Source organism: Carcharodon carcharias, chromosome 8 (genome assembly GCF_017639515.1).
Source record: "Carcharodon carcharias isolate sCarCar2 chromosome 8, sCarCar2.pri, whole genome shotgun sequence".
NCBI lineage: Eukaryota > Metazoa > Chordata > Chondrichthyes > Lamniformes > Lamnidae > Carcharodon > Carcharodon carcharias.
Genome location: NC_054474.1, coordinates 158,328,155 through 158,343,844, shown reverse-complemented (window position 1 = coordinate 158,343,844; position 15,690 = coordinate 158,328,155). Strand labels below are relative to the sequence as shown.

The 15,690-nt window shown below is 43.3% G+C and overlaps 1 protein-coding gene across 1 annotated transcript in view; it reads left to right on the top strand.

The window, feature by feature from the left end:
- Positions 1-15,690, top strand: part of LOC121281526 (hemicentin-1-like) — a 566,775-nt gene that overhangs the window by 41,187 nt on the left and 509,898 nt on the right. Inside the window, exons 3-4 of the mRNA XM_041194473.1 lie at positions 10,044-10,202; positions 13,662-13,784. Of these exons, the coding sequence (XP_041050407.1) occupies positions 10,044-10,202; positions 13,662-13,784 (282 nt within the window). The remainder of the gene's footprint in view (positions 1-10,043; positions 10,203-13,661; positions 13,785-15,690) is intronic.

Below are 15,690 nucleotides of genomic sequence, written 5' to 3'. Positions count from 1 at the left end.
CTAGAAGTATAAAAATAGATGGTAAGAGTTTCTACAATTATTTAAAAAGGAAAAACAAAATTATAAGGAGCATTGGTCTTTTAGAGAATGAGAATGGGAAATATGAAAATGGCAGAAGCATTGAACATATATTTTGTGTCTGTCTTCACTGTAGTAGACACAAATAACATCCCAGAAATACTTGTAAATCAAGAGGTGAAAGGGAGGGAGAAACTCAAAACAATTACAATCACCAGGGAAAAGACACTGAGAAAACTAGTAGAACTAAAGCCTGACAAGTTCTCAGGACTTGATAGTCTGCACCCTAAGGATTAAATGAAGTAGCTGTAGAGATAGTAGATGCGTTGGTTGCAATTTTCCAAATTTCCCCCATTCTGGAAAGGTCCCATCAGATTGGAAAATAGCAAATATAACTTATCTATTTAAAAAAGGGAGGGAGATAGAAAGCAGGAAACTACAGGCCTGTTAGCCTACCATCAGTCATAGGAAAAATGCTGGAATCTAGTATTAAGGAGGTTATAGCAGGGTACTTAGAAAATCTTAATGCAATCAGGTAGAGCCAGCATGGTTTTGTCAGAGTGAAATTGAGTTTGACTAATTTATTGGAGTTATTTGGGGAAGTAACAAGCAAGGTGGATAAAGGGGAGCCTGTAGATGTGGTGTACTTGGATTTCCAAAAGGCATTTAACAACATTCCGCATCAAAGTTACTATACAAAATAAGAGCTCATGGTGTAGGGTGTAACATATTAGCATGGTTAGAGGATTAGTTAGCTAACAGGAAGCAGGGAATAGGGATAAATGGGCCATTTTCAGGTTGGTGAGCTGCAACTAGTGGATCAGTGCTGGGCCCTCAACGACTTACAACCTGTATCAATGACTTGGATGAAAGGATCAAATGTATGGTTCCTAAATTTGCTGATTAGTAGGAGAGTAGGCTGTGAAGTGGGCAGAAGGAGTCTGCAAAGGTAAATGAACAGATTAAGTGAGTGGGCAAAATATTGGTAGAGGGAGTATGATGTGGGGAAATGTTAACTTGTCCAATTTAGCAGGAAGAGTAGAAAAGCTGCATATTATTTAAATGGCGAGAGATCACAGAATTCTGTGGTACAGAGGGACCTGGGTGCGACTGGTACATGAATCACATAAACTTGGTATGCAGGTACAACAAGTGATTAGGAAGGCAAGTGGAATGTTGGTGTTTATTTCAAGGGGGATGGAATATAAAAGTCGGGAAGTTTTGTTATAGATGCACAGGGTGTTGGCGAGAAAGAAAGAATATTAGAAACAGTTTCACGTGACTGATTCCTGGGGTGAAGGGGTTGTCTTGTGAGGAAAGGTTGGGCCTGTAACCATTGGGGTTTAGAAGAATGAGATGTGATCTTATTGAAACATAAAAGATCCTGCGGGGACTTGATAGGGCAGATACTGAGAGGATGTTTCCCTCTTTGGGAGAGACTAGAACTCGGGGAGACAGTTTAAAAATAAAGGATCCCATTTAAGACGGAGATGAGAATTTTTTTCTCTCAGAGGGTCATTAGTGTCTGGAATTCTCTTACCCAAAGAGCAGTGGAGCCAGGATCATGGAATATTTTTAAGGCACGTTAGATAGACTCTTGATTAACAAGGGAGTCAAAGGTTATAGGGGGTAGACATGAAGGTAGGGTTGAGGCAACAATCAGATTAGCCATGATCTTATCAAATGGCAAAGCAGGATCGAGCGGCCGAGTAGCCTACTCTGCTCCTAATTTTTTTTTATATTCATTTATTGGATGTGGATGTCGCTGGCATTTATTGTCCATCCCTAATTGCCCTTGTTCAGAGGGCATTTAAGAGTCAGGCACATTGCTGTGTGTCTGGATTCACATGTAGGCCAGCAGATTTTCTTCCCTAAAGGACATTAGTGAACTAGATGGCTTTTTACAACAATCGGCAATTGTTTCATAGTTATCATAAGACATTTAATTCCAGATTTTTTTTTATTGATTTCAAATTTCACCATCTGCCGTGGTGGGATTCAAACCGCGGTCTCCAGAGCATTACTCTGGGTCTCTGGAATACTAGTCCAGTGACAATACCACTATGTCACTGCCTCCCCGCAATTCATATATTTGTAACTATGATATTGATAGAGAGCGAGAAAGAAAGAAAAAGAGGCAGGAAATGTTTCAAACAGTAGTTTTAAAGAACATCTGCAACAATGAAAATCTGAAGGAATGAGACTCCACACTTGTTGAAGTTACTTTTCAGTCGCCGAGAGGTTGTTTAGAAGTAATTATCATATCTCATTAAAAAGGGTAACGGTTCAAACTTTCTTTGTCGCATTTAATTTGTGCCTGTCCTGCATGTACAGGAACTTCACTCATTCAGTGTATTTATGTGTGGTGAGTCAGACAATGAGATTCCATCTTCCTGGAGCTAATGGAGTGATGCACCTCAGAAAACACTTCTGGATTTTTTGCATTTGATTGTGCACCTGGCTTGGCTGGTGAAATTGGATATAAGTAATGGTAAGCGCTATTAGCCCCATTGCTATTTTCACAAGCTGAGCCCTTTTGTTTAGTACGTGCGTCCCAAGTGCCTGTCATACCTCAGAATATCGCAAGTGTGGCAATAGCAAGAAAAATGGCCTTTCCCTGCTGCTAATTACATGATCCCCACCCACCCACCACCCCCCCCAACCCCATGAGCAGAAAATGGGGATTTACAAGTGTCCGTCAATGTATGTAATTAACAATTAGCCTCTAAGTGACCCTAAGGAGAAAGGCTAGATTAAACACCACTGCATTTTCACAGCTGAATATCGGCACCTGTGCTCCAGTGCCCATAATCCCTGTACCAGTCAGGTACGCTTGCCCCCATACTGGTTGTTGTGTTACATGCCTGCATGCTGTTATAATGTAAAGGTGCTCAGCAGAGCAAGGGTTAATGTGGGACTGGAGAATAACACCACCCATGGTATGGTGTATAGAGTCACATGGTAATAGACTGAGAGAACAATCTATGATGAACGCCCTGGAACCAGCCTGTATGGAGACAACAGCTCTGTGCATGACCATACCCAGGATTAGTTAAAGACTAACAATAAATGGTTCATATTTAAATATACAAATCTCAAGACCACATCATTGAGTCATCTAAAGAACCTATATCACAACACCTGTCAAGTTTATTTCTGTGCAATTTTGACTCTGAGCTGATTGGTTCCTCAGGTTTTGGGATCCCCTGCCAGGTATAGAACGTTCCTGACGATAAGAGAGTCCAAAGGGCAGTGAGATGAGTGTAAAATGCATCTCTGTCTCCCATTGGACTCTTGAAAGGTAACTAATAATTTTTTGAGGAGACTTCATTCAATAGTTCACCACCATCCTGGTCCTCGGACCGTCAACTGGTGTGCAACCATCTCAATAAATCACCACGAGTTTGCTGGAAGCAGTGTTTGTGTTCCTATGGGATTGTATTTATATTCCAAAGGTATTTCCCCCATATCTATTAGGAGAGAACTGTTTGATTTTGCAAAAAACAGTTTTAAATTGAATCGGCAACAAGTCTCTCTTTACAGTAATATGCTGACCGATTTCCCATTCCCTCAATAATCCAGGGATACCGAGGTCACTTCCAGCATCCGCACCTCTAACTGAGATCAGATAACTTGGCATGCATACAGAGGATCTAATTGCCATCTGTATTGCAGAATTCTACACTAACTGGTGCACTCACTAACTGAGTCCACAGGGGAGTTATGTTATGTCCCCCACCAATCACAAGAGTGGCACATTTGTGGCATCCAAGTCCTATCTTCAGGAGATGGTGAGGTGCCATAACCCATTGGTATCCCAATGGGATGTGTGGTAGATTGTCAACACCTGGGTTTCCATCGGTCAGCCACTATGGAATGTGAGCTACGTATCTCACCAGAGCCCTTGGAGCGAAGGGGTGAGAAAACACAGTTGACAAGTCCTTCCTTCCCATGAACACATGGTGGTGTAACATGGGAACAGGCCATCTGGAAATACTTTTGACCCATAAGTGGTTCACAGGATGGGAAAGGTACTGAGCCATTGGCTGAAACATAGACCACTTGATTGGAGAGTAAGTATATTTTGTAATGACGTCTTTGCTGGGAATGAGCTGTTGCTCCCCAGCGCTCAGCTCACTGCAGGGATTTATTGGAGAGAGGTTGAGTTAAATAAATGGGCTGTACAGTTGGTGCTCTGGGATGGATGGCACTCTTTCCATGCCCTCCATTGTCCCAGAAGCAGAAGTGGGCTACTTCCCCACAGGCCCAGAGGGGCAGTTTGCACGAAAGCCAACTCCGACCTACCCCCACCCCCGCAACTTGTTGGAATCGGGGAGGGGATACCCGAAAGGAAATAAAGAAAGAGGTTGCATTTATATAGTGCCTATCATGACCTCAGGATGTCCCAAAGCGTATTACAACCAATGAAATACTTCTGAACTGTGGTCACTATTTGATGTCTAAAGGAAGAAAAATGTGAGGAAATCCTAGAAGAACATTAATGACAATGATGGCAAATCGTCCAGTCCGACTCTTGTAGAAAGTAGGCAAAAAGGAGGTGCAGTGTGACTTTTGTGAGCAACATCAAAATGGTTCCCCCTAGACACTAACCAGATCACCACATAGAAATCTAAAGTTCATATTGGGGGAAGGGATAAATATATACTTCCTGTTATTATTTAGTGTCTTTAGAGAAAAGTTTAATTGGGGATGGTGATTAGGAAGAAAATGTTTAAAAATATGGTGCAATATAATTTAAAATCATTGAAGGAAATTATATTAATTTAAGACTCATTCCCCTAATTATCCCATTCAGTTCCCTGAAAATCTGACTGTAACAGTAATTGTAAAAAAAAACATTTTCTTCATAATTGTGTATTTGCAGTTTTCCTCCATTTGGGAATCTCCAGGTGTTATTTCTGGTAATTGGTGTGTTGGTACCTTTAAGGCTGCCCCTCCATTTGCCAAAGATCTTTAACCTGAAGTGGTAATGGCTCTTGACACTTTTAACAGAACAAAAATAACATTACTAGACCCTTACTTCTACCTCCCATCCAGCCCCCACCCCATCCCAGCCTCCTCTCAAATGTGTTCCCTTCATCTCTCTTTTTTTAAATTAATTCATTCATGGGATGCAAGCATTGCTGGCCAGGCCAACATTTATTGCCCATTCCTAATTACCCCCTTGAATTGCTGCAGTCTGTGTGGTGTAGATGCACCCAGGTTGCTGTTAGGGAGGGAGTTCCAGGATTTTGGCCCAGTGATAGTTAAGGAACGTCGATATATTTCCAAGTCAGGACAGTGTGTGGCTCGGAGGGGAACTTGCAGGTGCTGGTGTTCCCATGCACCTGCTGCCCTTTTCCCTCTATTGTGGAGGTTGTGGGTTTGGAAGGTGCTGTTGAAGGCACCTTGGCAAGTTACTGCAGTGCATCTTGTAGATGGTGCACACTGCTGTCACTCTTTGTTGGTGATGGAGGGAGTGAATGTTTAAGGAACTAAAGGCACTCGCTCAGCTTGGGGAGAGGGGTGCGGTATGGTTTCAAAGGCATAGGAATACATAGGAGCAGGAGTAGGCCGTATGGAGCAGGAGTGGGCCATTCGGTCCTTTGAGTCTGCTCCATTATTCAATAAGATCATGGCTGACCTGGCCTCAACTCCACTTTCTCGTTTGCCCCCATAACCCTCGGCTCCCTTGCCTATCGAAGATCTAACTGTGCCTTGAAAAAACTCAATGAACCAGCCTCCACAGCTTTCTGGGGAAGAGAATTCCACAAACTAATGACCCTCTGAGAGAAAAGATTTCTCCTCAACTCTCTCAGCATTCTAACATATTTCGTCCAAGCGACGGTATCTGATGTGTGAGTTTAGACAGTGAAATGTGGCCAGGTTATTTGGCTGAAGGTGTCGCAGCTTCAAGACTGAGCCTAATCCTGCCCATACCTGACACTCCCACAGCTTCACCTGAGAACAGTTTCCAGCAGAGTCACTGGATACTCATTAGGAGTTGGAGCTTCGGCTGATTTTTCTTTCCCCTCCCCAACCCTGAGACCAACACCAGTGACCCCACAGTTGCCCAACTGAGACCGGTTAGCTCAACAGGGAACAGGAATTACACATCATTACTTAGAATTTCCAGGACAGAAACAGGCCACACAAGTCTCCTTCCAATGTATTTCAATTAATGCCTTCAACATAACCTTCTATTCCCTTCTCCTCATGTGTTCATCTGGTTTCCCCTTTAATGCATTTATGATATTCCCCTCAGCCACTCCGTGTGGCTGCAAATTGCACATTCTCACCGTTCTCTGGGAAAGAGGTTTCTCCGGAGTTCTGTTGGATTTATCAGTCATTGTTTCATATTTATGGCCTGTCGTTTTGGTCTCTGGCACAAGTGGAGACAAATTCTCTCTATCTTTGAAACTCTGGGCTGGATTTTAGGCTTTGCTGTCAGTGGGTTTGAAGGCAGGACGACCTGTAAAATCGAGTGTATGGTCTGTCTGCCACGTCCCTGCCCATCCCCCAACCTGCCTCAAATTTTACGGCTGGTATTTTACCCGTGACAGTGGGAACCCTACGCCATGTGGGGTACCTGACAGTTTTAGCTAGGCGGACTAGTGTCGGGCAAGGAGGGGAGAAGCAACCTTTATGGGTCCACTGTGCACATCGGATGCACCAACCCCCACAAAGGTCACCCCTCCTCCCTTTAATTCCACCCCCCTTCCTGGCCTCTGAAACCCTGCAACGCCCCGCCCCACCCTGCCTCCAGCAATACCCCAGACTTGCCTTAAGTCCCAGTCTCCTCTTTGTCAGAACAGCTTGTAATCCCAGCAGTGGCCCCCTGCTCATTGCTGCTGGTACTACATTGCTGCCAGTCACCCAATTGGCTGGCAGTTCTCTAAGGTGGGACTTCATCTTAAGATAGGGGAGGCAGTCTCACTTTAAAGCAATTAACAGTGCTCCCACTGATGAGGGGCAGCTGTCACTCTTGTGGGCGGGCTTGCCCCCAACTTTTTAGCCGTGCTACAAAATCTAGCCTTCTGTGTGGCTCAGTGTCTTCACCCGTTAAGGTATTAGGGCAACATCATTTAAGGGCCCAACTGTCTTTATCATTCAAGATGAAGCACGATTCATTTTGAATAACCCTTAGGATGTTGGCCAGTTCAGAAAACTCCCAACTCCTGGGCATTGAATAGGTCTTTGAGCTTTTGGCTCACACACATTGACAACAACTTACATTTATGTCAAACCTTTGTTTAAAACGCTGGCTCAGCCTCAACTGGAGCATTGCATCCAGTGACCTGGGGAACACACTTTAGGAAAGATGAGCAGGCATTGGAGAGAGGGCAGGAAAGATTCACGAAAATGGTTCCAGGGATAAGGAAATTGGGTAACATAGATAGATTGGAAAAGCTGGGGCTGTTCTCCTTGGCAAAGAGCTGCTGGAGGTGAGATTAGATAGAGGTGTTCAAAGCCATGATGTGTCTGGACAGTGTACATAGGGAGAAACTGTTCCCATTGGTGGAAGGATCGCGAATGAGAGGTTTAAGGTGATCAGCAAAAGAATCAATGAAAAGCTTTTCCAAACAGCGAATGGTTAGGATCAGGAATGCTGCCTGAGAGGGTGGAGGAGGCAGATTCAATCATGGCTTTCAGGAAGGCAGGGGAGTGGCACTAGGTGAATTGATCCTACAGACACTGGCACAGACACGATGGGCCGAAAAGCCTCCTTCTGTCGTTTGGCATTCGATAATACTATGAGATCGCGCCCTTAATGTAGTAAAACATCCTGACACTTCACAAGACATTGACACTAAACCACATTAGGGGTTATTATACAGGAGGCATGACCATGAGCTTCTTCAAAGGATAGAGTTTAAGGAGCATCTTCAAGGATAAGACAAAGGGAGAGGCAGAGAGGTTTAGGGAGGGAATTCCTGACTTTAGGGCCTTGCCCCCTAATGGTGGAATGATTAAAATCAGGGAATATGCAGGGTGGGGCCAGAATTGGAGGAGTGCACATATTTCAGAGCGTTGTAGGGCTGGAGGGGGTTAGAGACAGGGAGGGACCGTGGATTGATTTGAAAAGAAGGATGTGGATTTTGAAGCTTTACATTTGAAAGTGCTAAACATGTCTAGATTTAACCAGGTGGATTAAGGAGGCAGTAAGAAAATGGGGTCAAATTGGGGGTGAGGAACGAGAGGCATGTTCAGAGAGATGTTGTTTTAAAGAAGCTTTTCAAGAGAGGGAGGGAGGTGGTAAGATAGAGAGCAAATCGCACAGGCCTGGGTCCTGGTGACAGAAAGATCATCTTCCGATGGCGAGGGAGGTGAGGACCAATCGGTTTGAGGAATGGAGGTGCTTTGCAAGATTTCTCTGCACTGAAAGTAATATTCACATTACAGTCATGCTGCTGAAACATCAGGAATCTATTATCTTCATATTAACCTTGAACTACTAACATAAGCAGGTTAAATGGAATTTTAAATAAAAGTAAAACATAATTAAACAATTCAAATCATTCTGTTGTGTCCAGAAATGGAATTTTTAAAACATTTACGGCCTGTCAATTGTAGATTTTAGAAATCCAGCAATTTTTCTTTGAGAATTTTGAGAATGTAGTTACCTTGTTTTTGCCAGGTTTACGGCAGCTGTTTTAAATCTTTTGCATGAACTCACGGTCAGTGGGTGCTGAGAAAGATTGAAATTTGGATCTCTGGCACAAATACGAGAAACATCATTTTATTTCTTTGTGCATCTCAAACGAAGTCTTTTAAATACCTCTTGCAAAGCGTAAACATTCCTAATGTACGTTCCACTAATTTATACAGAACGACAAGGAGTCCCAATCCCAAGCTCCAGGATTGGCAGCCATTTTTTATCTCAAGATCCTATTGAAAAAAACTTGTCTAAAATCAAAACTATTGGGAGACGCAAGATGAAAATTCAACATTTCTAAACCAAATGCTTGGTAAATTGCCAAGTGTCTCTAGTAGATAAATTTTATTTATGATATGCAAAGTTATTTTATGTATTGAATTTATGTTTCAATAGAAAAAAATCAAAATTAAAGTAGACCTAACTATGACTTGGAAATATATCACTGTTCCTTCACTGTCACTGGGTCAAAATCCTGGAACTCCCTCCCTAACAGCACTGCGGGTGTACCTACGCCACATGGACTGCAGTGATTCAAGAAGGCAGCTCACCACCACCTTCTCAAGGGGCAGTTAGGGATGGGCAATAAATGTCAGCCTAGCCAGCGGCACCCACATCCTGTGAATGAATAAAATAAAAAAATAACTGTTGGGGTTTTTTTTGACTTTTTTTAACTATAATTTTATCAGTAAAGTCATCTTTTAAAACAAACTTTAACTTAAGATTTGTAGAATTAAGACTTTATTTGGTGATCAATTTTCTTTGTAGAACGTTTTTAATAGTACATTCGGAATGATTTATCATCTTGGCTATATTGGAAACAATAATGGTCACAACCATAAAACCAAACCAAAGGCATGATCTGTAACCACCACTCAAACAGGTTTGTTTGGAACATGAAGGTGGCTTTCATTAAAATAATCATTTAAAACCATAAAGTGCAGCATGATCTTTAGCTTTTTATCCGCACAATTAAATCATGGCTCTTACTTTTCTTGACTTAATATTTTGGGGGCTTTTTTCAACTGGACAAGGTCGGAAAGTTACAAGTTGTTGCACTAACCTGTGCTGTGTAATCTCGATCCAGGCAGGAGTTAGGCCGCTGCAATTAACCTCTGTACCCACCACCTCCTCCCCCTATCTACAGGAAAAATCCAACCATGGGTTCTTTATCATGGAATAATAGAAACTGCAAGGAAGTTTCTTTGTGCTTTTTGGCATTGAGTGAGGCTAGTTTTCGTCTTGCTTCAGATGCCCCCCCCCCTGCCCAGCCAAGTAGGCAGCTGGCACCACGAGAAACATGGGATCAGAGGTGAGCCAGCGACTGTGGAGCCATTGATGAGTCTGACTTTATCCTTCTCGTTTGCAGGGTGGAGGTGACTGCCCCGAAATGAGCCTCGGAGCGATTAAGCTGGCGCTTGAGGTATCCCAACCCAGTTCTTTTATCTACGTCTTCACTGATGCCCGAGCGAAGGACTACCAGCTGACGAAGGATGTTCTGCAACTCATCCAGCTGAAGCAGTCCCAGGTAAGCAAGTTGGAGTAGCTGAGATGGCACAGGGCCAGCCTATGAGTACCCACATGTGCCAAGGAGGCTGAGCATTCCAGCTGGGTATGTTGATTCAGTGAGTGAGTCACAGATTGACACTTTCCTCTCTCTGTTTTAGTGCTGATGTCATCACGTTGTGTTGTGTCGAACGGTAAAAGTTTTCCAGTCACCTCATGGAGCAACGTGGCTCTGAGGTCAGCCTCTAGGCAGAGCCTGGGAGCAGGTAGTTTTGCTGCAGTCGCAATATACCCAGCTGGTATCCAATTTCCCTGGCTGCACTCGGCCTCCTGGATTTGTGCCCACATGGCAATCTGTGAAGCTGCTTCATAATGTATGGGCCTACTCAGGCCTGGAGCCAAAGAGGCTCAAGGAGGCAGGGACTGTTTCCTCCCTGCCCAACATCTATCAAAACTTTAGTCTCATTCTGTCTAAATGGGCTTATGGTTCATATGAGAAATCTTTCCCCAAGGTGGGGGTCTCTTTAAAATAAACAGTAGACACATCATTATAAATGTACCGGTCTGTTGCCTGTTACATTGCTGACTGTCAGTTGATGGATTAAGCTTGCTCTGAGCAACGTACGTTCATAACCAGTGACTCGTTCTCTGCAAACAAAAGGAATGTATTCCAGACTTGCGCCTTTTTGAATTATCCAGCAGCTTGCGGAGCCTATAGTTCACTCTTGCTATCCCCATGGCAACACTCCAACCAATCAGAGTCAGTTTGCCAACCAATTTTTTTTCTCTCTGTGTTATGAGACGGCAGGTGGTAGTTGGCAGGCTGACCAAGTCCACAGGGGAAACTTGGCCACGCTATCACAACGGCTTTGGAATTTGTATTTATGATGAGAAGGTTTGTGCACTGAATTCAGATATAAGGAGCCCATTTGGAGATGTTAAAAATTAAATTTAAACATTTATTAACAAAAGAAAATAATAAAATGCACACACAAAATCAGAGTTACACAGCTACTTAATATTATAACAATTCCCAATTAACCAGACTCCCAACTACATACCCCCTTTAAGGCAACAGTCCAAAATAAAATTTAAATTTATAGAGACAATCCAGCACCGTTACCACAAGCACCCACTCAACAGTGGAATTCCAAAGGCTTTTAACACACCTTTGGTTACTGGAACAACAGACTTCTGCCAAGTGTCCAGAAGCTTTTCCTCAAGCCTGTTTCACACATTGTACCTCTCAGTTCTCACATGGTCACACCCTATACATCCTTCCATTCTTCCTTAAATATATTTCTCCTTCTTTGATTTGTAAATCTATTGTACCCCCATGTCTTTGGAATTTACTTTTACCATGAAAATCTTTTATGTTGTCATTATGGTTAGCAATTTTGGGAAAAATCAATGTAATAACTTTGCCCTATTTATCTTGCCAGTCGTAAGAACCTTATCATGTCTCTTTAAAAATCCAACAACTTTTCCCTTTAGCTAAAAATGCAAATTCCCCTTTACTTAGCTCATCCATTAGCATTTCAAATGCCTTTTTACACCTAACTCTTATGATAATTTAAATCTTGTGGTCTACTCACCTCTAATTTAATTAAATCGCTGCGCACACACAGACACACACATGCACACATAAGTCTATTTTACAATACCCCACAATAATACTATGAAAAATATGATAGTTTTGTGACACGTGTAGTGTAAATTGTTGTGATCGTTGGAAATTTGGCATTCTTGCAATTGTCCTAATGAGTGCAAGATGAAAAGTTTCTTTGCAGCAATGAACATTTTTTTGGATGAAGTTGTGGTGGCAATGGGGCTGATATCAGATGCATTCCATGGTGCCACCTAATGGGCTGAACAGTTCAAAATTGGATTGGAAAATTTGACATGGTAAATCATAAGGCTAAATGTTGGCTGAAAGTACATGTTCGACGTAAGTTTTTTAATTCATGCATGCACACTTTCAAAAAATATACACGAGTGAACCCCCTGTGGCATTGCTCTCACAAACTGAGATGAAGAGGGATGATGTTGTTCAGAAATATGTCAGTCCCATTTTAAAGCCATACATTCTGGGCTTATATTGGTTGAATTCTTTTGTTTTAGAAATTGAGTTGGTCCTGCTCACAGCGGTTTCACTACAGGCCAAGTTGAGGAATTGGGAACCTCAGGGAGGCTGTAATTACAGTGTGCCATGTTTCCAGAGGCTGTTCCCATTAGCAGGGTTGGGCCCAGGAATGCAAAATGGGAAAAGTTGACACAAAAGCCTGAGAAGAAGTGGAGCAACAGGAAGTGAGGCTTTGATCACAGAAAGTGTGTGTAGCTACCAAGAGCCTATCAAAATTCGATGGTACTGGGAGGGCGGAAATGGTTGTCTAAGTTTCCAACATGGTGGTCAGCTAGGTGCACTCATTACATGCTGGATGTGTACTGCCCGCCGTATTAGTGAAGGCTGAAAATGAACCATCCAGGACCACGTTCAAAATGGGCATTAGGGGTTTTGCATATTCAAATGACTGTTTTAAGCCCCCTTGGGTTGCCCAGCGCCAGCTGCCTTCTGGACAATGTGGCCTACATGTGGTCTGATCATTAGAGACTTCAGAGGGACCACTGCAGCCCCACACCAAAAAGCTAAGTGTTTTAAAAGAAACGCTTACCTGAATGTCGAGTCAGGATGTGCAGGGGTGTTTCTCACAGGTCCAAACGTTAAAACCACGGCCAGCCATTGCTAGCCTCCCTCCCGCTCCTGATCACCACACACTCTCCAGTTTTCTCTCCCAATCACTGACCTTTACCTTCCCTCCATCGCCTGATCCCAGCCTAATTGCTGCACCTTTCCACCCCAACCACTCCCTGTCCCCTTCATCCTTCCTCTTGTGATTACGGCACCCTCCCGGCCCACCTCCCCCATTCGCTGACCCCCTCCCTCTCTTGGCCCCTCCCACTCCCTCCTTATTCCTGTTCCTCTCTCCCTCCTCTTCCCTGTCCCTCCTCATCCCCCTCCCTCTCCTCGATGTCCTGCAAGTACCAAAGAGACATCTTATGAAAGCTTTAATGCTTTTGCTGCTATCGTCAGGAGTCCCACACCCATCGATAGGCAAATGGGTGTTGTTAATGTAGTCTGTTTGCCTAGTGCGGTTCAAAATCAAAACAGAAAATGCTGGAAATACTCAGTGGGGTTGGCAGGATCTGTGGAGAGAGTAAAGCTGAGTTTTGCTGTACCTGCTGAGTATTCCCAGCAATTTTTTTTTTTTTTGGCTGTTGTTTCAAGTTTCCAGCATCCAGAGTATTTTGCGTTTGTGTTGGTTCAAAATCAATTAGGCCTAATTCTAGATAAACCATTTCTTTCAGGGGGGAAAAACAAAAATGTTTGATTAAACCGAGTGTAATTGTGTGGGGATGAGGGGATTGGTGAGGAAATTTCATTGCGAGTGGATTAAAGTGATGGGTGCTCTTGCCTGAACAGGTTGTGTTTGTGTTGACTGGAGACTGTGGGGACAGAGGCCATCCTGGATATCGGGCTTTTGAGGAAGTGGCTTCAACCAGCTCAGGTCAAATATTTCACCTGGACAAGCAGCAGGTCAATGAGGTAAGCAGATGCAGCCTTTAATTGAACTCTGCTTTTTTTCCCCCCCCCAGAAGAATGTTTCCCAGGAGACAGGATTGAATCCTTTCAAAAACCCAGATTGTGTGTTGCTGCTTGCTAAGCGTGGGTCACTAGACGGTGATCAGGAGCAGGAATCCTGGCTGTTATACCCCTCCCTGGTTCAGTCACACTGCAGCCAGTCTGGAGTGAAATCAAACCAAGGACCTTACAGAATATTAGAATCGTGGCAAGAAACAGCACAGAAGGAGGCCATTCAGCCCATCGTGTCCACGTTGAGCAACAAGGAGCCATTCAGCTTGATCTCTCTTTCCAGCTCTTGGCCTGTAGCTCTGTAGGTTACAGCATTTCAAGTGCCTATCCCAGTAATCTTCAAATGTTATGAGAGTTTCTGCCTCTACCACCCTTTCAGGCAGTGAGTTCCAGATACCTGTTATGAAGTGGCAGGCTGACCAAATCCACAAGGTCGCGCTATCACAACAGTTGCAATTTGTATTTATTATGAGATGTGTGCACTGAATTCAGAAGTAATAAGTCCACCAAGACCTTTAAAGGTTTCAAAAATTAAATTAAAACATTTATTAACAAAATGTAAGAGATTTCAAGCACATACATTAGACTATAATTACTTACTGTTATAATAACTCCTAAAATTCCTCTCAGTTACACTCCCTTTTAAGGCAATTGTCCAAAATAGATTTTAGATTTAAAATAGAACCTGCAAGTTAACACAATACCCACCTGACAGTGGAATTTCCCCAACTTCAGTTTTGTTATATAGCAGACTTATGCACAAATGCTGGAGGCTTCATTAAAGCTATTTCACATACTCCTGTTAGATCTTACATGGCCTCCTGAAACACAGCTATTCACCCTCCCTTATGTATGTTTCTCTTTTTTTAATATGTAAATTCTGTTGTTTCATGTGTCTTTCCAATTGTATCTTCCTTATAACATAAAAACTTCCATATTACCGATCTATTATCAGTAACCTTTGGGAAAAATAAATGCATTCCTTAGCCTTGCTTATCCGGCTAGTTGTAAGCAGACTAATATCCCTTTGAAATCCAAATCTTTTCACTTATCTAAAAATGCAAATTCCCTTCACACATTACATGCTAAGCCAGCATCCGTGTTTACCCATTAGCATGTCAAGCACCTAGCTTCTTTTGATGATTGAAAGCTTGCAGACTACTGGACTCCAAATGTAATTGAATCACACACAGACCCAACTATATTTACCCCCATAAAGCTAATTCACAATAAACCAGAAAAATATTATGAAAATTATTATAGTTTCATCACACTCCACCATTCTCTGGGTGAAAAAATTTCCCCTCAAATCACCCCTAAACTTCCTACCTCTTCCCCTGAATCTGTGCTCTCCGACATGGTCCCTTAAATAAGGATAATGGGATCTTCCTATCCACCCTATCTAGACCACTCATAATTTTATATACACTTCAGTTAGGTCTGCCATTCAACTTATTGCTCTGTATAACTTGGGGGTACTCACTGCATCAGCTGTGAGTCACTGGAGAAGCTTTCCGAGCATCGGTTATGGAACCAACTTTAACTGAGAAGCAGTTTTCCCTGGTCTGCCCCCTGCTGTGATGAGCAGTAGACCCCGACCCTGGTGTGATGAGCGGTCGACCCCACCCCCTGGTATGATGAGTGGTAGGCCCCGCCCCCTGGTATGATGAGCAGTAGACCACTCCCCCTCCCCCTTCCCCCCAGGTGTGATGAGCAGTAGACCCCGCCCCCAGGGTATGATGAGTGGTAGACTCCGCCCCTGCCCCCGCCCACGGTATGTTGAGTGGTAGACCTCCCCCACCCCTCAGGTGTGATGAGCAGTAGACCCCCCCACCCCCACCCTGCACCATGTGATGAG